Source organism: Archocentrus centrarchus, chromosome 19 (assembly GCF_007364275.1).
Source record: "Archocentrus centrarchus isolate MPI-CPG fArcCen1 chromosome 19, fArcCen1, whole genome shotgun sequence".
Lineage (NCBI taxonomy): Eukaryota > Metazoa > Chordata > Actinopteri > Cichliformes > Cichlidae > Archocentrus > Archocentrus centrarchus.
This window is the reverse complement of record NC_044364.1, coordinates 28,034,847-28,061,462: the sequence shown is the minus strand read 5'-3', so window position 1 is coordinate 28,061,462 and position 26,616 is coordinate 28,034,847. Positions and strand designations below refer to the sequence as shown.

At 42.3% G+C, this 26,616-nt stretch overlaps 1 protein-coding gene across 2 annotated transcripts in view; it reads right to left on the bottom strand.

Moving 5' to 3' along the window:
• LOC115797838 (thyroid hormone receptor alpha-B) overlaps window positions 1-26,616 on the bottom strand; it is a 162,818-nt gene that overhangs the window by 9,337 nt on the left and 126,865 nt on the right. For both annotated transcript variants that reach the window (XM_030754360.1, XM_030754359.1), the window contains 4 exons: window positions 17,773-17,834; window positions 12,960-13,060; window positions 12,006-12,153; window positions 11,525-11,730 (listed from right to left, as the gene is read on the bottom strand). In XM_030754360.1, coding sequence (XP_030610220.1) covers window positions 11,525-11,730; window positions 12,006-12,153; window positions 12,960-13,060; window positions 17,773-17,834 — 517 coding nt within the window. The remainder of the gene's footprint in view (window positions 1-11,524; window positions 11,731-12,005; window positions 12,154-12,959; window positions 13,061-17,772; window positions 17,835-26,616) is intronic.

Below are 26,616 nucleotides of genomic sequence, written 5' to 3'. Positions count from 1 at the left end.
GAATATGGACCACAGCAGAAAAGCAAACTTTTTGGAAGACAAGATCATAGCAACACCTATTATTATGATGTCCCTGAGCCGCCGGTTCTTTCTGGGTACCCTGGCTTTCTTTCACAGTCCAAAGACATGCATGTTAGGTTAACTGGTGATTCTAAATTGACCGTGGGTGTGAATGTGAGAAATACATTTTCCCCTTGTGTGAGACCTTTGATCAACCTGCCCAGGTTGTATCCCACCTCTTAACCCCCATAATCCTGAATTGGATAAGTAGATAAGAAATTGGATGGATGGATGGATGGATGGATGGATGAAAAAGAAAAAAGAAATGCAAAATTCATCACAAACGTGAACACAAATGTATCCAAAACCACAAACGCAGCTGGATGAAGTACAGACATTTACCTTAGTGATAAGGCGATTACTGAAACAAGGTTATCAGGTTAAGTCATTGTAAGTCAGTTGCATAAATGAACCTTAAGATTTCTATCTGCATAGCGTTGTAGTTGAGCACCTCAGACAGCAGGGATATCATTTCATTGTTTATTATGGCCTTTTATGGGATTCCTTTGTGATACGACAGTAGGCAGGTGTTTTGGAAAAAACAATGTTTTAAATGGTTTGACACTATTTTTTACTGCCTTCCACAAAGTGCTGCAAATAAAAAAAAACAGTTTATCAGAGGACAGTGGATTGTCCTTGGTGACAAGAAGGAGACATGGAATCAGATGGATAATGCTTCCTTAAAGGGAGACTGAGGTGGGGAACTGCAGATCACTAATACATATGTTTGCAGAGTTGTTTGAATTGATGCCATGACTATGAAAAATATTGTTTCCTGCTCCACTGAATAAAGCATGTGCCAGGGACAGAGTCATTTATTCAGACTTTGCTCCGGCTATAAATGGGATGAGATAAAAGTAGAGGAATAATCACCTCACACAAGGAGTCATCAATCATGATGCAGAGGGAGGAGGATTGCGTAAATCATTGCAAACCCAGCCAGTCCTCTGCTGCGAGGCTGAAAGCTGAGCAATTCTGGAAAATTTAAATAGTTGTAATAATAACTTTGATGGACTGCAATGCTTGCCATGCAAGAGCCAAAACAATGCATTGCTTTTGTTGGTGGAGGTCAGCAGCCATTTTTCATGTCAGTATTAACAAAACAGCTACCAGGAGAGAGACAGGCAGCTCTCCCTGGTTCAGCTTTGTGTCATGACTCACAACTGACACAGATGACAATGTAATATAGTCTTTAGCTCAGTCCGCACAGGATTAGTATTACTGAGGGACCTAATGTGATTTAGAAATGATCCCATCATATCAGTGTTCTGTGTGATGAATTTATATGGCACAAGTAAAGTTTATATTTTACTCAAATTTGCAGCCATCGTCCCCGGACTTGATGTCAAATATTCATTAGAAAAATGTCCCTCAGCTCATGCTGCCATCGATCCCATCCATCTGATCATCCTTTGGGATTTTGCTATTCTGATGGATTTCAGCCTGCTCTTTCCATAAACTGTTCTCCATGTAGCAGCATGAGAGTCATGAAACCGCACACAAATGCAGCCCAAACCTTTGTTGACACAAGCTCCTCTACTCAAACTGTCAGGCAGAGAAAGAGGCAGAAGAAAAACAAAAAAGCTTGGAAAGAAAAGACCTCAAATCACAGACACTGACTCCGAGTGGTCCTCTGTGTTTGGCAAAATACGTTAACTAATCTGCAGTGAAATTTGCACCGTCACAGTCATTCAATTCAATTCAATTCAATTTTATTTATACAGCACCGAATCTAAGCAACAGTCACCTCAAAACCTACAATAATTGCAGAGAAAACCAACAGTCAAAATGATCCCCTATGAGCAAGCACACGGCAACAGTGGGAAGGAAAAACTCCTTTTTAACAGGAAGAAACCTCCAGCAGAACCAGGCTCAGGGAGGGGCAGTCATCTGCCGCGACCGGTTGGGGCTGCATCATGGGAAACCCCCCAGCAGCCTAGGTCTATTGCAGCATAACTAGGGGAGAGTTCAGGGTCACCTGATCCAGCCCTAACTATAAGCTTGATCAAAAAGGAAAGTTTTAAGCCTAATCTTAAAAATAGAGAGGGTGTCTGTCTCCCGAATCCAAGCTGGGAGCTGGTTCCACAGAAGAGGTGCCTGAAAGCTGAAGGCTCTGCCTCCCATTCTACTCTTAAGTATCCTAGGAACCACAAGTAAGCCAGCAGTCTGAGAGCGAAGTGCTCTGTTTGGGTGATATGGTACTATGAGGTCTTTGAGATAAGATGGGGCCTGATTATTCAAGGAAAAAGGAGGAGGTCCACACACCAACAAGCTCCTGAAAATATTTTAATCCATCGGTATTTCAGAAAGTAACATTTCGGGCTGCAATGCCAATGAAGAGAAGCCAATATGGGAGAAATCTGCTCTCTCTTTCTAGTCCCTGTCAGAACTCTAGCTGCAGCATTTTGGATCAGCTGAAGGCTTTTCAGGGAGCTTTTAGGACAGCCTGATAATAATGAATTACAATAGTCCAGCCTAGAAGTAATAAATGCATTAACCAGTTTTTCAGTAGCCTAGGTCTACTGCAGCCTATTTCTAAAATTAGAAACAGGATGTTTCTAATTTTAGAAATATTGCACAAATGCAAAAAAGAAGTCCTACATATTTGTTTAATATGTGCACTGAAGGACATATCCTGGTCAAAAATGACTCCAAGATTTCTCACACTGTTATTGGAGGCCAAAGTAATGCCGTTTGTGGGGCCGAGTACAAGAACTTCAGTTTGATCTGAATTTAGAAGCAGGAAATTAGAGGTCATCCAGGCCTTAATGTCTTGAAAACATTCCTGCAGTTTAACTAATTAATGTGTGTCATCTGGCTTCGTTGATAGATAAAGCTGGGTATCATCTGCATAGTAATGACAATGCGCAAAAGCTTGTGGAACTCCATAATTAACCTTAGTGTGTGAAGAAGACTCCCCATTTACATGAACAAATTGGAGTCTGTTAGATAAATGTGATTCAAACCACTGCAGTGCAGTACCTTTAATACCTATAGTATGCTCTAATCGCTGATTAGAGAATAAAATGTTATGGTCAACAGTATCAAAAGCTGCACTGAGGTCCAACTGTCAGAGGCTGTAAGATGATCATTTGTAACCTTCACTAATATTACTGCAATTCAGTAGTTATTACTAGTACAGGGTAAAAAGATGAGTGGATAGTAGAAAAGGTCAGTGTAGTTTCCAAGTCTGCCTTAAAGTGCCTTTAATCCAGTGTTGCTGATTGTTGATGCTGGGAACAGAAGAGAAGCTTCTGCCCAGTATTTGTAGCATGCAGAAAAATCACTCCACATGATGCTAGCAGCAACCAACAGAGTTGGGGATGATCGGTTGGCAATAAAAAGTTGCACATAACATGTTAAACTGAAGCAGAACTGTCAAAAAGGATGTTACAGTGGAGGCAGCACGCCACAGATCTCATTGTCACTACCCAACTTCACGTGAACAATTTTGTTTAGACAAAAATGTTTAAATTTGTAATTCAGTTGTACCAACCCTTAAAATTAAAGATAATGACACAGCCTAGAAAATTGGGTATTATGGGGGGCAGCATCTTTAAATTAAAGGGGCTTCAGTAAAGCTCCTCTAATCACTAAAATGCAAAAGTGTGTTAACACAATGTGACAATCTTCCCAGTGGATGTCCCAGCAAATTTACCCCAAGGTCAGACAGTGCCATGCTCAAAGAAAGACCTCTGTTATCAAGTTAAATGTTAAAGTCTGACTTATTTGGAAGGAGTACCAGGAGGAAAACTCTTCTGTATAAACCACAAGACTTTTTAAAGAATGTCCTTTGGACCTATGAGAACAAAAAATCTCATGTTGGCCATAATACACAGCAACACATTTGCTGAAAACCAAACACAGCACATCAGGACAAACACTTCATACCAAGTGTCAAGAACGGTGGTGGAGGGGTGATGAACTGGACTTGTTTTGCAGCCACGAGACCTGAGCAGCTTGCAGTTGTTGAGTTGACTCTTGTATGCCAAAGTATTCAAGAGTCAAGACAGCTAAAGCTTGGCCCAAACTGGGTCATGCTACAGGACAAGAATCCCAAGCACCGCAGCACATCGACAACAGAATGACTGAAAATGAAACAAATCAAGTTCATGTCGTAGAGGCTGCCAGATCTACACCTGACTGAAATGCTGTGGCAGGACCTTGAGAGAGCTGTGCATCAAAAATCCCTGCAAACCTCAATGAACTGAAGCAATGTTGGAGAGAAGAGTGGGACAAAATTCCTCCGCATGGATATCTGATAAAGTCATACAGAAAATGATTACTTCACATTATTGCTGCTAAAGGTGGTTCTACAAGCTGTTAAATCAGGGGATGTACTTCATTTTTCACAGGACTACTATGAAAACTTTCTCTTTCACACGACTGTAGCTTGTGCACTGATATTTCCAAAGATCCGCTCATGAACAATGAATCATTGAGTATTTATTAGTGTTTGTAAATATTTCCCTCTTCTCAGGCCTATGCGAGGCTCATATGTGCTTTTTAATGGACTCGTTATTTTCTTGCAACTGTTATTGTTTATTTACTGCACAGCCATCTGGGCGACACTGAGGAAAAGCACTCAGCTGTACCCGCAGAGCTGGCCAGGGATTATGTGTTTGTTTGCTACTGTACAGACTAGTTAGTCAAGCTTTTAATCAGTGTTAAGCTCTCCTCGAACAAAACTCTACACATAGAAAAGGAAATGGCTCAGAACGTGTCCCAAAGGAAGCAAAAAGATATTCAGACCTGAAGATGAACAGCATTATGCTCGGGGAACTGGAAACGGCCTCATTAAGAGAAGAAAATGGGGAAATTTTTTACTGCTGTGTCAATCTGACCTTTTATTTTCATCAGATACATTAGTTGTGGAAAGTTTGTTCCTTCAGAGCTGGAGAAGATAAATTAGTTTCACTGTTATGAAACAGTGAACATGTGTGTGGTTAAAATACATTACTAATGAATAAATTATCACTAATCACAGAGATGTGACTGAACAGTCATGCTGAAACTGCCTCACATGCTGACTGACTTTGCAAGATGCAAGTTTTTTTGATTTCAAAGTCGCCTTCAGTCGAAAAGTGTCATTAAAGATATCGTTATCAGACACTTTAAATTCAGTTCTGCTTCGGTCGTATGTTCTAAACACACAGCAGAGTCCAATGAACTGCATGGCACAATCATAAGAGCACCTCATTAGTGCAAAAATTCAAGTATCTGGTTAAAAAAGAAATGCAGTTTTTTAAGTCTGGATATCTGTGTTCAACTAAAACCATATGCCCACCACGCAGTGAATCACAGTTGTCTCTGTTTCTGATTGTTAGGTCGTAGCACAGCTGAGTAGCTGGGGAGAGCTTTCCAAGGAAGCCTTTTAATGTTTCTGAGACCAACAGCTTAAAGTTCAGAAGTTCAGGACCGATCGGGGAAAAAAGGAGGTTTGTGTGAGATGATGTGCCGCCAGGAGGATTTATGCTTCACTTCTCCTGCCTAACAAACTCAATAGAAAACTTGGAGCAAATAGTGCAGATTGACCTTTAGTAGCTGAATAGTAGAAGGAAGAAGGATAGCTCAGCATCCTGCATATTAGTAAATATGAGTGAATAATTTTGCATTCATGCTTGATAAACTTGTATGATGATGTGTATTGCAGTTATATCTTTGAGAAACGTCTGAATGCTGATGAAAAAGCCCTTTAAATACACATGGAATCAATCTTATTGCATTTGAAGGATGGAAACTGTCGCAGTGTGCTGACATTTCTTTCTGTGAGATGTTTGCTGATGTCGATGAGACGCCGCATCTCGCCTGCAACTTGTTTTATGGATAAAATTTTCATAGAAACACATTATTATGTATGCATCCACAAACAAAACATTTCATGCATTTTCTGTGGACTATGTTTTGAAACAAATGCATACAAACAGTAGAACAGCTAACAAGCAAGAATTGTTATTAATTTGAATACAAATGCTATCAGACAATTAGGAATGCTATGACCTCTGGGCAGATGTAGAGACCCACACAGCCACAGCTGCCACACACAGCTGAACCGAATCTGCCCTCATAAACGTTGCTTCCAGATGCAAGACCAAAGCGTGTGTGAGACAGACAGAGAACACTGTGTTACGGCAAGTCAGAACAGTGTGTTTCCCTCCAGAACGAAAGGCTTAGTGATAGAAGGCCAAACAAGTCAATGAGCAAAAACACACAAGTGACGCATGCTGAGCTGCCTTTGTTAGTTGGTCTTAGCAACAGTGAAAAATCTGAAACATCCATATTATCTTTGAAACGGTTTTATTCACAAGCAGTCAACTGAATAGGGTGTACATGGTCTGCAAGAAGGCTTCAGCGTGTGTCAAAGTAACATCAGGGCCGAGGTTTCCCAGCACAACATTGCCCAAAGCATCACACTGCCTCCACCGGCTTGCTTTCTTCCCGCAGTGTGTCCTGGTGCCAGGTGTGCCCCAGGTAAACGATGCAACACCCGGCCGTCCACGTGATGTAAAAGAAAACGTGATTCTTCAGACCAGGCTACCGTCTCCATTGCTCCGTGGTCCAGTTCTGATGCTCACATGCTCATTGTTGGCACTTTCAGTGGTGGACAGGGGTCCACCACAGCTATGCAGCTATGCAGCCCCACACGGTGTATTCTCACACCTTTCTATCAGAGCGAGCGTGATCTTTTTCAGCAATTTGAGCTGCAGTAGCTCATCTGTTGAATTGGACCACACGGGCCAGCCTTTCACTCCCCTGCTGGATCCATGAACCTGTTGCTGATTCACCACTGTTCCTTCCTTGGACCACTTTTGATAGCTACTGACCACTGCAGACCGGGAACACCCTGCAAGAGCTCCAAGTTTTGGAGATGCTCTGACCCAGTAGTCTAGCCATCACATTACACTCAGCCAGCTTTACACACCAACTGATATGTCCTACCTACAGGTGCCTCGATGAAGAGATAATCTGTGTTATTCACTTCACCTCTCAGTGATCATAATGTCATGCCTGATCACTGTATATACTGCAGGTCTTTCCATGAGTCAGACAGACAAACAAGTAAAACACACAAAGATTTTTTTAGAGAAATAGAAATAGAATGACTCATATGTTCTGCTCGCATCTTTGACAGCAGTCAGATTGAGTGTAATGATGGAGGATGTTTTCTATATAAATGCGGTCCTTATGATACTTTTGTAAAGACTCCATCAGCGGGAAGCAGCCCTAAGGCAACCTCCGGTTGCTAGGGAAAAAATGTGCGTTCCCCAACTTGTTGGTTTCTGTAGGCTGTTGCTGGTGCTACACCAAAAGCCTCCTTATGATTGCTTTGGCCACTAGCAGATTGCTGTGGTCACCTGTAACTTGTTAACTACCCACCAAGCACCAGTGGGAGCAGACTTTCAAAGTAAAAGCTCTGCTTCACCACTGAAACCAACACGATTCAAAAGGCACGACTTCTAATCTGAAGGTGAGCACTCTGTACATCACACTCTTAACAGATTCACAACCACTTAGCAAGTAGCTGGTGAGCATTTGTAAACAACTGCTGTCTACCATACAAACTACAAGCGACTGTGGCAATCTGCTAGTGACCGAGCAAGAAGGATTTCGGTGTAGCACCTCGTACCTCTTGAGACCACTTTCACCCACCAACTGCCAGCAACCTCTAGCAAAGTGGTTGGAGAACACACTGAGACCTAAGCAGCACCATTCCCAAGTGTTTTAAAATGCTGGTGAAGTTGATTTTTTCCTAAACCCTCTCACCCTCTAATTTAACCCTCCATTTTAGACTGTATATAAACGATGGACACAACCTTCGTCAGCTTCCATTTTAAAGCTCCTTGTTGAGATTTTTTTTTGAAATCACCATATTTGGACTTTATTTTTCAGACACCCCTCATACTACCAACTCTCCGAGGTGCATCCAGACTGTATGGATTGGATGTATGCCAGCTTATCAATAAAATCACACTATAACTTCACTGGTCAGTCTGTTACTTCAATAAACTACATTTCAAGCCATATTATTGTTCAGATAATTGCATTAAAAATGCTCCAAAGGGCACCAACACCACACGGATGAGTAACTTGAATTAGTTGAGTTCACAGTTAGAAACTGTGTTAGCATCTACCTGCTACTTTAAGTGTCCACACACCTATAAATCCATAACTTTAACCCTCTATACAGTTTGAAGAGGGAAAGAATAATAATTTTAAATAAGACTCACTTCCAGTACTGCTGTTAAAAAAGTTTTACTATCAGGCTGCAAATGTTTATTTCTGCTTCAAAATTTGGCAGTTTAGCACAGGCATCTGTGGGGACTGACTGGCTGCTGGAGGCAGCCTCAGCCTTTTCTTTCATGTGGGTTGCTGTTGGTCTCCGTACATATCAGGAAGGTATTCATGTATCCCAGTAGTCCTCATTCATTCAGGACTTTACTATCTGTGCCTGAGATACACAAAAATCAGTGCACTTGCTTCTTCTTTCTTTGTCTCTCAGGAAAACACTGCAGTCCTCTAGTAGGGGCGATCATCCCTCAGTGAATCGGTGTCATTTGCGTGCTGAAGAACAGTGTATGAGAAGCAGTGTCACTGCTGTTGTTTTAAAGCAGCAGTCCCCATAGGGCAGAATGGGCTCATCCTGGTTGGCTTAGCATTTAAATTTAGATATTCAGGGTTCAGCGACTCCAGACTCCAGAGCCCCGTTAGTGGGTGAAGGCTGTGTGAAATGGAACAGTTTATCCTTTAGATAAGAACTAAGCTCAGGGTTATGGCGCCGCGGTTACTGTGCTGATCCTTAAATACCGTTTGTTGCAAGACCTGTCCGCAAGCCATTTTAAGTGCTGTTAAAAATATGTTTAACCCTAATTTTAACACCAGCTCTGACCTTCCACCTGTTCGCTGCAGCCTTAAAACCAAGTCATGACTCATGAGGAAGTGGTGACAGGATAAAGCTATGCAGCTATGCAATTCTCATAAGGCCCCTCTTCTCATCACATCCGTCCACTGCCTCCTGCAATAAGTAGGCCACAAATGCTTTGAAACCCTCTCCACCTCCCTGCCATAGAGTTTTTAAAATACAGCGCCTTGATTTGGATGTGACATATCATCTCATTCTGCTGTGAAGCTGCTGACAAGCACTTAAAACTGTGTAAGCATCTCAGACAAACCTGAGCCAAAACATAAGGTCAGTGTCTGTGTGTGACAGGGGGAGCTCGATACAGACGGGGACACCCAGGCAGGACTGTCCCGGATCACTCTGAGCACTAACACATGCAGGAAAACAGTGCGAGAGAGACACACACACACACACACTCTGCCTGCCAACTTGCAGATGAGCGCTAATGACTGAGGATTTGCCTTGGCTGAGATAAGAAAGGATCTCATGGAAAGCAGATGGGCAAAATAGGAGGGAAAGCAAAGGGAGACGCCGAGGGACGGTGAGAGAGGAAACAAAGAAACGGAGACGAGAGTGAGATTAAAATGAAAAAGGAGAGTCGAGGTGTAACTGAAAACTATGAGGAGAATTAGGACCGGTTAAGAACCCAGAAGGATTTGAACGAATAAAACTTCCAATTCTGAAGGAGAGCCGAGGGACAGAGGCACAGGCGAGGTGAGAAAAACAGAAAAAGACAGCAGGGAATACAGAGCGATAAAGTCACGTGAGTGAAGCTCAGCCAAATAAAATGACTGCATGTTTGCTTAAAAACACCAGAGTCGCTCCAGAGAATTTATTGTGTGAAACTGCTTGTGGCAGTTCTGTTTATTAGATATTTTCACAGATATAAAATGACCTGAATGTAATGGAAACAAAGTAACTTGTTAGAGTACTCTAAATGCAGATACTGTTGATGTGTTTCCTGCATCAACCCCCTCACTAATAAAGAGGTAGATGACTTACTTAGAAGAAATGCTGTAACATTACTCAGCTGGGAATACCTCTGACAGGAGTGGGTATTTTTCTTCTGCAATGGGTATTCCCAAAATATGAATATAAATTATAGGTTCATACAACCCTCAGATCTTCTGGGGTAAATGTAATTACCCCTGCCACACTCAAACACACATATTCACACATACAGGGCGTGATCTGCACAGCAGCTTCTCCTGTGCTGGGCACGCCGGCAGGATGATAAATACAGACGAGTCAGAAGGAAAAAGGATGGCACTGTTGGCTGTGATAATGTCTTTCAAAACATTCCAAAAATATATATTTTGAACATGCAGAATATTTTGAAGATGAGCAGAAATATGAAGCATAAAATCTACAAGCCCAAAGGCTGATAAATTAAAATATTCAGTAAGATGAATGATAAAATGATCGATGTGAACAGATGACAGTCACACAGGTCTAGAGACCGGCTGGCAGCCATCGGCTGAGTATTCCTCGAGCGCCACTCGACCTGCGAGTGACCAAAGCGATCATGAGGAGGTTTTTGGCACAGCACGTTCTTCATGACTGATCTCAGCCAGTGACAACTGGTAACCTCCAGTAACCAATTAATGGTTAATTAATGAGTGTTTGCAGACCAGTCACCGTCTTGGATGCAAACTGCAGGTGACCGTGGCAATCTGCTAGTTACCAAAGAAAAAAAAAAAAGAAAGTGGCTCAGAGAATCAGTTTTCAAAATAAAAGACCCAATGATAGTCTGCTCCTGAAATGCTTCCAGCGTGATTTGAAGCCATGAGAAGGCTGGAACAAAATCGCATCGAAAGCGTGACATCTCAGATGTATTCCTGAGATCTCAGGTGAGTTCTGTAAATTAAGCAATCCAATTAAAAAAAAAGCCATTTGGGACTGCAAAACATGAATGTATTTCTTTGTTCCTTGCCACACTGTTTCTGTATGTGGGCAGGTACTGTACCTCCTTTACAGTGAAAGATATTACACTGTTGTGACAGTGCATATCTGTAGCTCAGCTAGCTGCACGGCAGAGAGGACAGCCTTTACATCAAGGTCGGATTCACCTTGAATCTGCTGGTGAAACTGACAAAAACATCTCAAGTGTCTGTGATCTGCACATCGTCCCACCTCAGGCCCTGCAAGCTCATCAGAGCCCTGCAACAGTGGTGCTGCGGCCCACTGAGGGGGGCCATTAAGCCAGCTTCAAAACAGCAATGGCTAGCTTTTAGTTTGGCTGAAGCTGTCACACCGAGTAAAATTAATGAGCTTGCTGCTGTTTGTCATCAGAGAAGAAGCTTTTTTGCTAAAGCCTAACAAGCTACTTTGTTCAGCTGGTAATCATATAATGTAAGAAGTTGCCCATCTGATGCCTTAAATGGCTCTAGACAAATTAAAGCAAGATTAAACAGTGTGACAGGACTTTAGAGGAGAAATTGCTTTAATCTTATGCAGGTACTTTGCTTATCTCCAGCCTACTGATTGCTAGTTTTCCCTTGTAGAAGAACAAAAGTAACTATAGAAAAAATAAATGGAATACGTCACTTTGCCGCCGCTTCTTACCAGGAATTTGCGCTTCTGCTTCCACTGCGCGCCCTGAGCGTTGGTGTGACGATGGGCCTCCGTCACCAGGTGGATCAGCTCCCACTCGTCCCCCGTGGGCTCCGGACGGCTCTGGAGGGATTTTACCATCTCCTCCTTCTTTCGCCGCTCCCTGTTCTCCTCAATCAGGCGCCGTTTAGCCACCCGCTTTGAGTCGTCCAGCACCACTGGGAGGAGAAGGAGGCGGGCGGAGAAAGCCATTTTAAAAAAAGGCATGAAAATAGTTTATGTATTACCTGAAGTTTGTTTGCATATGATATAAAGTTGCAGCTTCAACACACTGTTTATCTCCCCTTCATTATTACTACCTCTTGAATCTTTGTCTCTTAAATATTAAACAAATGAGATTCATTCATTATCTCTTTGTCTTATATATATTTTTTTCATTTCTGTGGGTGGGCTTGTTTGAATATGTCTTCAAATAGCTAAGTACTATACTCACAGTCCATGGCCATGCCCACAGCAATGCACTTCTTGAAGCGGCACAGCTGGCACTGGTTGCGGGTAATCTTGTCGATGATGCAGCAGCCATCATACTTACAGGAGTAGGTGGGGTGGAGGTTCTTCTGAATGGTCCTACGAAAGAAACCCTGCAGGCGCACAGAGCAGACAGACGTGGGTGCGAGAGCGACAGTCGCCCACACAGAGAGAAATACGAGCACGGTAAAAGTCCTGAAAACATTTTGCTTCCAGTCGCAGTTGCTGCTGACAGGAAGGGAGACATTTTAATTACCACGGCGATATCTTTGTTGGGAAATATATGTGTTTAATGATTTGATCAGACACATTGTAAGTCTGACTTGCTACTAAATCTGAGGCAATTTCTGTGAAAGCCGCACAACAGTGTCAGCACGAGATGAGCAAACTGCAGTTGGACATGTGAAAGGAGATTTAATATTATGCTTGCATTATTAGATCAAAAGTATTCTTTGACGGGCGAGGATACTTCAGCATATTGAAGGCAAGTGAGCATGAAATATTTACCATAAATCCGATGTATTTGAAAGGGGGGAAAAAAGCCTTTTCCCCCCATGCTGCCCAATCACTGAGACATCAAATACATCATTCCCAGTAAGGCTCAATCACATTCCCTTCAGTGATGCTTCGATATGAAATGATAAACAAACACGAGCAGACGGAAGCACAGCAGACTGATCACACAGCACACTGACAGCACCGAAGACAAACCACTCTGAGCTGAAGTGACAGCAATATGTGTATGACCTTGGTGTATATGTGCTCACTACGAAGAGTGTGTGTGCGTGCACGGCTGTGAGTCAGATATGGAGGCGTGCATGTCGAAGCACTTGACCTCGAAGGCATTAAATTACGTTTTCTTTCAGCCATCATGTGGGTTATGAACCTGGTGTGTGTCTTTGCGTTTGTGTGTGCGTACCTTGCAGCCCTCGCAGGTAATGCAGCGGTAGTGGTAACCTGTGGCCTTGTCGCCACACACCACACATGGCTCATCCTTTTCGAGGTAGCTGGGAATGTACCCTGAAAGACAAGGAACCGAGGAAAAGCCAGATCGCATACATATGTTTATCACTGAAGATGCTGCAGGCGAGCCTGCACACAACAACTGTCTCATCACCACAGGAATACTTCAGCATCCTCATTACTTTTTAGCGCCACTGCATCACTGTGATTTCAATTTGACCTCTGAATAAGAAAGTCAAACCATCCAGCGAGCTTGGAGCTTGGACACCGTGATGCCTGACTATAAAGCCTTGACCTAAACACCAGTTGGGGGACTCGCTTCACATCGTTTAGCCTGCAGGATAACACAGTCGGTGCCTTTCTAAGAGTTAAATACTAATAATTCAAATGCAACACAGTTTCTGTGGTTCAGACCTCAAACTACACTCCTTTCAAAGGGGATAATTTGTGCTAATTTGCTAGCAGCACATTTTTATTTTTTGATGATTTATATCTCAAAATAAATAAAATAAATAAAAGATCGCACCCCCCCGCCCCCTTTCTTATTTCTGTCAATGTGGCCCTTTATGCCGATGCCTGAAACAAGCGGTTTTAGCTCCTGTCTCTTTAAAGCTTCCCCCCTTCTGATTGGCTGCCCTCCACTGGCTCCTGCAGTGCTTTTAAGCGCTGATTCTTTATATGCAATATGTGGAAATTAGTGACATCTCAGCAACAGGGTAGAAAAACATTTAGAGCAGTCTAAAATCAGAGCTTTTTATGTTTACCTCATAATTTGCATTGTAATAGTATAAATAGGTTAAATACTCCTTTTCAGCCTGGTATATGATACACTCTAAATACTGTAAATATTCTGTAAAAGGCTTTTTTTCTATCTAAATATAAACAAAAGAGTAGATGCACCGATACTTTTTTAAACAGAACACTTCGAACTTCATCATCCATATCAGGATGCTGAGAACAGCAGGAAAGAAGTGACTTTGAGAGAACGCCCGTCTGTAATTAGCCTTTCATTAAAGGATAATTAACAGGGTAACAGCAAACTAACAGGCCGAGACTGGGAGGAAGATTACATGAGCTACTTTGTAAAGTTTGCAAACCTTTTGTTTTAAATTATAACCAGAAAAAAGCACAATGCGTGTTTTCCTACTTGAGTCATCCCTCTAAGTTATGTATACTGACATAAAGCAAGTCAAATTACTGCGGTCACACCATTATACACACGGGATTTAATGTTTAGCTTGATCCTAACTGCGCTCAAGTTGTTACAACAGATGCTACGGTGCCAGCTGACCTACATTGTTCTCTGTGTACTTTTCTACAGTCGCTCCTCTGCTTCAAACTTAGAAAAGAAACAGTCTTTTTTCCATACTGTGAGACCAAGAGAGCGAGCGAGGAGACACAGGAAGCAGCAGATTTGCAGACATTTCATGTGATATTTACAGTAGCTGTGAAGCTGGGAGGGGCAGAGATGATACACTTCAAGCCACAAATAAATTCAGAGTGGGTGTTTAAGTGCAGCCCCACACAAACAGGGCTACAGGGAAATCTCTGCAGTCTGTGCATACATGTACGTGATGATCTATCTCACAGCACCACCTAGGAGGCATCTGATTGGCCCCAAATTCGTTCTGCAGCATTACAAAGACCCCAATCATAAAGAAATAAGACTAAAGGGTCGTGCAACAGATGGTTTGGTCCCCGCAGAGTTTCAGATTACATCAGGAGACGGAAGCGACTGAGACAGCCTAAATCCACAGAAGAACTGTGGCAAGTTCTCCGTGATTCCCAGGAAAAGCTCAATGACGTGTGCAAACGTACCAAAGAGAACTGGTACTGATTTGATTTTGGTCTATTTAGTTTATCTCTGTATGAAAAAACTTGAAATATTTTTGAAAGCATAATTTTCTTTATGCTTAGTGATTCCAAATTTTCCCAGTGCTATATGCTTTTGTGTGTCTGTGAGCGGGCACCAAGGCGTGGTGAGAGCTGTGACTGGCAGTGTCAGTTGGGCTCTGCCTTTTGGCTCAGTTACAGATTTTAGAGGAGGAGGGGGAAGGCAAGAAATGGGTGGTGGGAAGGAGAGAAACAAAGAGAGAGAGAGACGAGCATTTGCCAAAGGCACACAAGTGACATTTTTCCAAACAGAGGGGCACTTGGTTCTTTCAGTCAATTAAAAAAAGAGAAGTAGAGTGAAACAGAGCATTTGCTAATAAAAGTAGTAAAAGGGAGAGGAAATGAAGAAAGGACGAAAGGTCAGAAGAGGTTTAAAAGGAGGCCAGAGAACCAGAGAGCCAACATATGAGATAAAATGTCAGCTCCACTGTGCTGGCAGGGCAGGCAGCAGCAGGCGGATCCCCGAGCCGCTGCTGTGGCCGCGTTTGGAAGCCGAGCCCAAAATCAATACCGCTGCAGCTCTCTGGCTCTGGCTGCCGGCCCCTCCCAGACGGGCCACCAGCAAAACCCAGGAAAAGGAAGGAGATTTTTCAAGTGTGGCTGAGTCAAGATAAATATTTTGTCTCCACAAGTTTCCCATCATAACACTTTTGTTTTATCAAAGTGTGTGTGTGTGTGTGTGTGCATGTGCGCGCGTGTGTGTATGTGTGTGCGTGTGCGCACGTGCATGCGTGTGAGTGGAATGGGAGGGGGTGCGTGCATGAGTCAGCTCCCCGAAGGAGTCTCAGGATTGTTTCTCAGAGGTCCTAACATGACAACAGCCCAGCGAGGTGACACTCGACACTGTAAACACTGATGACACTGGAGGACAATGCTGCACAGTAGCTGGAGCTGAAACAGCAGCTATTACACAAAATGAAGTGCTGCTGTGTTTATTCTCTCTTCCCCGAGTGCCACTTAAAATCTATTACTGCAAACGGATTAAATACCGTGTTTATGCACAACTCAATTGAATTTATCAAACTACCAATTATGGCAAAAATCATTACGGCCATTATTTTTGCTCAATACGCTTTCGTCCATCACTTTGATTTATACAACTTTATAAAACTTTTCTTTGAACCAGTGGACTTCCTTGAACTTTAAATATAATTACAATAAATGAATGAGGAAAGAAATTTAAACTGAAATGGTGGGGGTGCACAGGATTGTTCGGTCAGAGGAGGGTGTTTTTGACTGGGAACACCATCCTGCAAGGGCAACAGCCAACCTCTGTCGCCTCCAGGCTCCATCACAGGAGATGCAAAGGTGCAGGTGGGGCTGACAAGAGCCCGAGAGGGCTCGAGCAAAAAATGAACATAGAGGAAGAACCAGTGATCCTTCTGCAGGTCCTCTTATAGAAACCTTGTTATGAATTTAAAGGTGATGCCTTTAACCAACGGGGTCATCCCATTGGTAGTTGAGCACACCAGCTTGTGACATCATCACAGCCCTATAACCACTTAAATTGGCATTTAGGTGCTCTGCAACTCTCCTGAACAATAGGTGCCTCTGCAGTTTTCTCCAGAGAGGCTCGTGTTTTCAAGCTGTTGCAGCATCTGCATATATGACTGAAATGGCGGCAAAGATCGACCTGTTCGCACACTTGTGTCTCCAACCTGGAGTTACAGAAACTGAAAGGTGCATGACAACAAAGTGCAATATTTGCAGTGGCAACAACATCAAGTATAAATGGGCCATAAGGGCAGTATAATAAAATTCAGGTAATCGTGCCTGCCTACAGTCTAAGTAGGAGATCTGCTAGGCTTCGATTTCTGGCCTCAGCATTAATTCAGTTGTATTTTTATAGCACCAAATCACAACAGTCGCCTCAAGGCCCTTTAGCCCCTATAATAATTACAGAGAAAACCCAGGAATCAAACGACGCCCTACGAGCAAGCACTTGGCGACAGTGGGAAGGAAAAACTCACCTTGTAACATATTCTAATCTTCTATATTTGATTTAACCGGCATGTTTGCAAACAGTTGGCTATCAGCACACTCTGTGAACACAACAGTAATACGGTTGTTAAAGCATCCACAGACTTGTTGGGGGTCCATTCCCTGAGAGGAAAATGCTGACAGTACTACAGTACAGTGTATATTATTCAATCGCAGACAACCATGCCCCTAACACAGACATACTGTCATACTTTCCCAGTTCAAATGAACCATGGCAGGTAGAGTATGGTACAAGCAGTGATGCAGAGAGGAAGCCTGCTGGGAGAGGAAACATTTGGACTTAGCCTTGGGAGATATATTTTATTAAATCAGCTATCCTGTAAGACTTGGATTTTTATGTTGGGGTGCCTCCCACCCTATCTCTCCCAATCTCTCACCTTCCTTCCTAACTTGCTTTTTCCCAGCTCAGGGGATTTGGAGCTGTCACTCTGACAGTGAACTGCATCCAACATGAAAGCAGACAAAGCAGAAGGCTTTCGTTTATTGATGACAGGCGCCAGGATGTTTAACTTTTTCTCTCTGCACTTGACAAATCGAAAGCGTAATGTACACACGGCAGCAATCAGTCTTGTGCTTAACTTGTTTGCAGTCACTCATTTAGTGCTAGCATACATCGCGGCGAGACTGGGAGCCTTTCCTTTTTTTTTTTTTTTAATAAAAAAAGATTCAGAGAATCCAAAAATATATCAAACACCTCTAAACCAAAGTGCTGGAAGAGACATTTTCAAAATGAATGGTTACCTACATGTGGAGAGCATCTGTTCTCAAAAGTAAAGGTGTACATCTGAAGACGTCAGGCACCTTTCAGGTAAGAGAAGTGCTTTTTTCTTAGCTGCCACTTCAGAGAATCAAAGCAGCATCCATCAGACACTCACCAGTCATACTCTTCACCGAACATTGGCTGTTCTTCCTCTTCCTCTTTGGGCCATTGAGCCACCTGAGAGATAACAAAGAGACAAAGAAAAGGGGAAATATCAGCGCCTGTAAACATACTCCACTTTTCTATATTAGGTGATAATGAAAAATATACAGTAAGGTATGTCAAACACATTACAGCCTGAGCTGAATCAGACAGATCACATCTGGAGGTTGTCTGGCTCACGGGCAGGTGTAAAAACAGTCTGGCTGTTCAGCCACACTGACTCTCTGTCCTCAATTTGTGATTTTTCAAGTTGCCAATCAATGAACTACAAGCAAACAAGCAGATCTGACAGAACGGCACCGCCATGCTGGTAAGGCCACAAATGATCAGCAATGTGGTCACAGAGAAGCCTGCTGACTAAACCTCTCAGAGTAACCAGCAGATATGTTCCACAGCTCATTGGTTACAAATACAGGTAAGCTCTGTCATATGTCATCAGGTAACAGATGATGCTCTTGAGGTTGCATTTTGGCAAACACATGGTCTGCTGTTTATAGATGAACCAGCTTCAAGAGCAACCTAATGGGAATCAATACCAGATGTAAATATCATTTTCCAAGTAATTCAAGTCTCCATGTTAAAATCAGATATAACGGGGGGGGTACACGACAAGGTTTTGATCTATAAGCAGCAGATCAAGTGACGATGAGATAATGCAACCTTCTGTAGAATTCATGCAAAACTCTATAAGGACAGTAAATCGACTTTTAGAAAGGGCTCTGTATTTGTGTAAACTTCTCCCTGTATCATTTACCAGCCAACCATCTGGTACTCAGATCAGGTAAAGATATGGGAGCATAATTTGCCACCATAAATTTTAATTTTCAGTTGTAACTGAGCTCTCTAGACTAAAAGTTAAGTCATAAAGTTTATGTCAAAGGAAAAGGCAGCTTTACTTGCAGCAAATTGATGCATTTTGGCAGTAAAAGCTGACAGTGCTCCCAAACTGAATCCAAGCAGCAGGAAAACGACTTTGTGGGGAATACTAGTAAGGCCCCCAAAACCAGTCCAATTATGAGAACACTCATGGGGAATCCCCACAATAGCAGAGGAAAGACAAAGACTGCAAAGAGTGGAGATGTCAGCATACAGCCAAAAACAACACGCATTCACAGCAAGGATGTGCACACACACCTGCAGCCACACTGACACATATGGAAGGCACGTAAAGCAGAGCTGGCTGCCTGGAGGGGAGTTATGAAAGCAAAGAGGGGTGGGTTATGAAAAGCGAGTACAGTACAGGCTGCAAGTGTTGGATGTGTTTAGAATCCCAAGAGTCCAGCTCTTTGCTCTCTGACAGCCTCCAGCTCTCCTCCCACACCAGGACCCTTTAACTCCAGCTCCAGGAGAGGGAGCAGGACTCCATTACACTCATAAATAAATGGAGCTCCAGCTCTGCTGGACTCTAAGCCACAATACAGAGGCCTCTAAGTTAAATCTGGTCTGTGACAAAGATGTATTAGAGTACACTCTTTATTAATGGGTGGAAGGATCCTTCCTCTGCTGCTACCTTTTCTCTTATGAAAGGGTTTTTAATGAGAGTCATTGCCTTTCAAATGACATACCCGGGGTTCAAATGGCAGTCATGGCAAACTGTCCCTGATTAGCTGCTGAAACAGATCATGCATCCAGAGAGATAAATCTCCTTCAGATCATATATAAACGATGGACCTGGCCACTGGTTTGCATACTTGAATTTCCCAACTTTAGCTTATTGCTGTTGCCAGTTTGGTTTTTGAAGCCATAATTGAACAAGTGGGTGGGCTCCAACTTATCAGCTAATGTTAGCAGCTTGGTAAGCAGGGTCCACCCATAGACTGTAGGGATGCATTATATAGATTCTGATACCAGGGTTAACATACAGTACTTAACAACTTTATTAGACCCCCTGTCACAAAAACAGGAAAACACAAATGATAATGTGCTTCATATTGTAGGTAAAGACCCCACAATATTAAAGAGAAACCTCAGCAATCACACGTCCCCCTATGAGCAGCACTTGGTGACAGTGGGAAGGAAAAACTCCCTTTTAACAGGAAGAAACCTCCAGCAGAACCAGGCTCAGGGAGGGGGGTCATCTGCCGCGACTGCTTTGGGGGTGAGGGGAGCGAGACAGGACAAAGACAACTTATGGGAGAGAGCCAGAGATTAATAATAACTAATGATTAAATGCAGAGTGGGGTATAAACAGAGAGAGTGAAAAAAGATGAATGAAAAAGAAATACTCAGTGCTTCATGGGAGTGAGGCACAGGCTTTTCTTTTCTCCTATAAGAGAGCATGATTTTAGGTTTCACAACCACAAACATTGTCTCCAGCTGGGAAACACAACAATATAATTACCTGTCAGGCTCACAAGTTGCTATAATTGTTCCAGCTCTAAACTGCCTTTCATAGTTAAACTGGCTTTAATTACAGGACTGTCTTGTTCTCAGATATGGTTCCCTTTTGCCCTTTTCAGAATACAAAAGTAATATAATATAATAGGCTCCTATTGAGTTAGAGCTTGATTTATCGTGACTGTTGGGCATCTTCTTCACACTATTCAGTGGACAAATGGCATAATGTTCTCGCCATGAGAACGGAGGACATGTGGCATTAACTGGACATGATGCTCACCTGTGAAGCAACACTTCTACATATAATGGCAATAAGCTCCCGTTACAAAGTAATAACGAAAGAAATCTGAGCCTTCTTTGAAAATGATAGTTGTTTTTCATTCACTTTGTGGGCAAACATGTCAGTTTAAGTGTCAGTAGGATGTGAAAAAAAAAGAATTAAAGCTGTCACAGCAGCAGAAAGATTCACTCACTGCCACTCAAAGGTAAATCTCTCTCCCTCTGCCAACTGGCTTCCACATCACTCCACGGAGCCGCTGGAGGCGACAACCCTCAGACTGTCAGCTATGTGACAGCTCAGTCTTCCAATGCAGCCGCATTTCAGTGCAGATGGAAATATCAGTAAACAGGATGACAACAGATACTCATTAATCAGGTCTCTGTCACCTGCTATAACAACTATACTTCAATTCTACACTAAAGACTATACTATACCCCTGCATTTCTGTACAGAGAGCGTAAGATGCCACATCACAAGCCCAACATTCTGAGCTCTCACGTATGATGCCACAACAGCCATCGGCACAGTAATGATTAGTGATTAATTGTAAAATGATAACACAAATCTGAAAACACAACCACCCATGGAGCTAAAAAAATATAGCTTTGGGCATCCATCTGAAGTGTCTGCAAACAGCCAGTGAGAGAAACTTGGAAAACGTTCCCCTTCAAAGTAAAAACTCTGCTTTACTTCTGAAATCAGTGCATTTCAAAAGGTGCAACTTTTACTTTGAAGGCAATCCGTCTCCATCAGCACCTTCCATAAAAACTCTGAGCATCCTCGGAAATCTCCTAGCAACCGAAGCAATTGTATGAAGGTTTTCTGTGCAGCACCTGTCGGGGAAGACTTTTCCCTAGAAACTAGTGATTGTAAGGTGGTCACCAGACGGCCTCCAGGCCTGTGTCACTGGGATCTTAACAGAGCAGCTAGCCTTAGCTTGGATCACTTAAATAGCAGAGAGAAGCTGAGGAGCAGCAGCAACAAGGGCAGAGAAACACACTTTTCATTACATTAAAATAAGAATAATGTCCTCAACAGTTCACCCTTCACTCAGTGACACAACAACATCCTAACTGTATCCAAGTAACTCAGTCTGCTGTATGTTGGAGGATTGGTTGTGTAGAGTGAGTTTTAACCTTATTCTAAGTAGCTATGAAGTGTGTAGATAAGCTCATGTTTCAGAAGTAATTACTTATAGGGGCGAAAGCTATGATAAACTGGGCTATAACCCACTGTAACTAATTAGCAGGAGTCTTTGTCTGTGTGATGCACCCATATTGTCTTTGGAAGCATTTTGCTAACCAAGCTAGCAGCTCCCCACATTTTCATCCAAAACACCCCCCCCCCCCCCCCCAAAAAAAAAAAAAAACCAAGGTGGCAATGTTAAAATCAAGGCGTTAATGTGGAAATCAAGAAACTAATGGATCATATCCTATGTGTGTCTTTTATTTACAGTCTATGCATTAACCTCAGACTGAAAAATAAAATTGCTGTGTGATACATAATGTCAAAGAAAATGCTATATTTACAAAAGTAGTTCATTCTGAAAGCTTTTAGGGCTGTTTAGATTCACAGTGGCATGTTGCATCTTCATTTGTAACTATCTAATCTATTATGATGGTTTGTTGCAGTGCTATAAAGATTTGATATATTTGAGTATTCAGGCAAAAAAGAAAAAAAAAAGCTGTAAGTCTTTTTATTTTCTCACACAGCTGGGGAGGATGGTGGCTACTTAGCACATAGAAGAGCTTTTGTTCATAGGTTTGAATATATTTTGATGGAATCTGAGTTTTTGCAGGTTCGGGCAGGACAGCGTGTGCTGCACAAGCATACCAAAGTACTTTTCAATTCCCAGCTCTTACACTGTGGTGACGATACAGACTGCAACACAGTTCTAAATATGCGAGTCCTGCAAACTGTGCCTCTCAAGAACTCAATGCACATGCACATACTCTACATTCTCTGCAGCAAACGCAGTATAAAACCTAAGCTGACGTTCAAGAGCAGCAAATGAATTCCTTGTGGCTCGACAAGGGTGCTGAATACGCACGCAGGCTGCACAACTAAAAAGACACACAGGCCAAAACAAATACACAAGAGAAGAAACAAGCATATGAGCCAAAAGGATGACACTGAAAAAACACACAGTGCTGACCTGACGTAGCAGTGGGACTGTAAAATATGCATGGCAGAGGAACGGCTGTAGCTAAAGCTGCAGATGTAGCTGTACGCAGCCTTCATGCACGGACACTGTCTGTTTTTCTCACTCTCCTGCTCGCTGATGTCTCGTCCACTCGTGCTATGTTTAGCCTGCTGACCCACACGGATACTCTCTGCCACTCCCTCCCTTTCACTCCTATCTGTGGAACTTAGTACTACCAGACTACCCTGACTGGAACACAGCCAGTGTCTCCACTTGCGACTCTGACAATGAACGTGGTGTTTCTCACAGGTATTACTGGTCTGTCAGGTAACTGATACTGCAGGATTCAATAAGGCTCAAACATCAGTCAACATCAGTCACATAGAACTACAGTCTATATTATTACAGGTCAAAGGTCAATCTCTGAATGCTGTATCGTATCTACTCTGTCCCCCTTCGTTAAAAACATGTACATTTAAAAAATAAGTGTTATAAAAAAAGCTAAAACAGCTGGACAGCTGGAGAGTGCATTTGTTGTCAACTATATTTAGCTGCGGATTAATGCACATCTGGTGCTCTAGACCATGTTAATGAAGCAACATGTCATAATGGGAGGCAGAGCCTTCAGCTATCAGGCTCCTCTCCTGTGGTACCAGCTCCCAGTTTGGCTTCAGGAGACAGACCCTCTCTCTACTTTCAAAATTAGGCTTCAAATGTTCCTTTTTGATGGATGCATCAGGGCCAACTCGGAGTTCTGGATCTTGGATCTGCTCTACCGCCTGAGCCTCGGCCACACCATTACACACAAACAGTCCCTTTATAACATTCCCATTCTCTTGGGTTGTGCTGCTTATTTCACAACTTTTGTATGGAGTAAGGGAGCAATTTATACATTTATTTATTTTGAAAGCTCATCCATTTGGAAACAGTTAAGATGTTAGCCTGGCTGCGAGGCTGGACTTTCATAAATATATTATAAATATATGTTTAACGATTTTAACCGTCCTAACCACACTCATTCTTCTTCGTCCACACTCTGCCTGTGATTGGACAGACTTTGTTGCTTTTTTTAATCTAGATGAACCAAACCTTTAATCGAAAACTAAGAAGCGCCTGCTCTGAAGCTCGTGCATCTTAGACAGAACAACACAAAGAGGCTCAGAATAGTCCAGAGAATTATATCCATAACAAACGCTGAAAGAGGCCCCCTGTCCTATGTTTATAGGGCTACAGTCGCCTATTGTTGCGCCTACATGCTGCGGGCCACCAGCTGGGTCTTCCCCGTCCTATACATCCAGCGCTAATGGACACTTTGTTCCCGCCACTCTCGAAATTACAGGCTGAGCAAGAAGGGGATGTAGTATACCACTGAGTGAAAGCAAGACAACTCCCTCTGATTAAATCCATAACTCTACAGTAACCCAGACATAACCAATAATAAACATGTAGTTAAATGCTCAAATATATACAGCTTGAAACATTCTGAACTAAAACTAAAGGGCGACATTTAGTATTCAACTAAATGTAGCTGGATTTTGTTTTTTTCCACATTTACATGTGTCTGGCATGCACTTTAAATCTATGCATTATAGTATATTTTAATAAAATTTCCCAAGTTTAGGCTACTTCAAAACCATTTATGTTTATACTGTCAAGTGAGCATTTCTTTTAAAAACATTTCATTTTTATGTTACTCAGTCCAGCTTCAGAAAGATTTTCCCTAATGTCTAAAACTCGAGTTCATTTAGCAAATTTGACAAGGCGAATAAGATTAATCTGTCATGCAAATATAACGGCACTAAAGTCTGTCTATTCAACTGACAGTCCAGACTAATGTACATGGAAACTGTAATAAAGACTCACAATGCACAAATCAAACCAAATCTCACTAAATGTTCTCACAGTTTCGTACTGGGCAGATGATGATGTGAGACAGAAATTCCAGTGCTTCGCCAATTTTGAAGCACATATTTTACACAAAACTGGGCTTCAGTCATCTGCAGCACTTATTTACGGGAATCATGATATTACAGCTCAACTTTATAACTCAAATTTAAAAAAAGCACAAATGCAGTTCTGGCTTGAAGTTTTCACAGCTGCTAAAAGTACCTGCAGGGGGAGCTTTCTTTTACGAATCCAGAAATAAAACCGGACAGTGTTTCAGTTAATTAGTCTGATTAGTTCAGGTTTACCGCCCACCTGGCCTTAATGGGTTACCCGCCTCTCACACTGGGGGTAATTGTGAAATGAACTCTGGTTTAAGTGCTTTAAAGGAGAGGCTGCACTGATCTCAAACAGGCGAGGATGATCAAAATGCATAAAAATCCTCATCCTGTGTTCAATAATTTATTTAAAATGTTAGGAGGATCTTGCAACATAATGTGAACCCAGACATTCTTTATTTATTTCTTACAATGTTAAGATCAACTTCAGGAACATTGGTTGATGTTTAGCAGATTCATAAATGACCATACTTGACTTGTGTTCATCCTCTGCTAAAAATATATGTGCATTGCCATCCCTCCTCTTCAAACATACAACCTCTGCTGACTTAATTCTTAAATTCCCAAAAACAAAGGAAGAGGAAGTTTAAAGCGACTTCCCTTTTCAGAAGGGGGCTGCCACAGCAGGTAGCTCTGCATATTTGATACCTTACACAGAGATTTGTGTCTCCTCCCAGGATCAAAATGGAGATCTTTAACTTGTTAGGCAAATGCGTAAACCACCACACTATGGAACCACAAACAAAAGAACAGGAAGTAATCGTCGTAAAATCCATAGGAAGAGAGCGAATAACAATGCCTTTAACGTGGGCATGGCAGGACATCCTCATCTATAGGGGGAAGGAAGAACTGAATGTTTGTGTGTTCAGTTGTACCAAAGACAACGTGAGAAAATCTGACAACACAGACAGCAGGCTGGCCAAGGGGGAACAAAGATAACAATTAAGTGGAATTCATAGTATGCGCTTGTGTCTGTTTGCATAAGTATTTGACTATGGAGAGTGACGGATTATGGGTATGCGACCTGTGCGGTTATGCTCGAGAGCATTCCTTCAACAAATAAACGGTGCATAGACTGACGTTGATGACAGCAGTTACAGGTAGAAATGTGATTGGTGGGCTTGAACAGGAAGTGTGCGGCAGCATACCTGCATGAGTTTACCGCAAGGAAGAAGAAACAGCACGAAAACATGCTCAAAGATCACAACAGTCAAACCACAACAGTCACCTCAAGGTGCTCTACACTAGCAATCAATCTCCTGTGACCAAGCAATGGTGAGAAGGAAAAAGTCCCTTTTAACAGCAAGAAACCCCCCCGCAGAGGTTTCTTGCACAGGACACAAAAAGCATCCCTCAAAGCAGTCCACTACAGTGGTATGCAAAAGTTTGGGCACCGCTGATAATTTTTGTGATTTTCCTTTATAAATCATTGGTTGTTCGGATCAGCAGTTTCAGTTAAATATATCATACAGCAGATGAACACAGTGATATTTGAGAAGTGAAATGAAGTTTATAGGATTTCCAAAAAGTGTGCAATAATTAAAAATTAGGCAGGTGCATAAGTTTGGGCACCCCAACAGCTCCCATGTTGCCGCTCTTCAGAGAAGATGCAAAGAGGAGAAACACTCACAATTTCCCACCTTAACCCTTTGTCATATTTGGCTTCACCTGTGTATGCAGGTCAAGGGTCAACAAGCTTACAAAACAAATTTGTGTTCCAATAATTAGTGCTAAAGGTATTCAAATCAATAAAACGACAAGGGTGCCCAAACTTATGCACCTGCCTAATTTTGTTTAAATAATTATTGCAGACTTTCTGTAAATCCTATAAACTTCATTTCACTTCTCAAATATCACTGTGTTCGTCTGCTGTATGATATATTTAACTGAAACTGCTGATCTGAACAACCAATGATTTATAAAGGAAAATCATGGAAATTATCAGGGGTGCCAAAACATACCACATACCACTGTAAAATGCAGCACACTGGACACACAGAGTCAAGAGGCTTTAAGGTGGAGGGGGAAGCATGC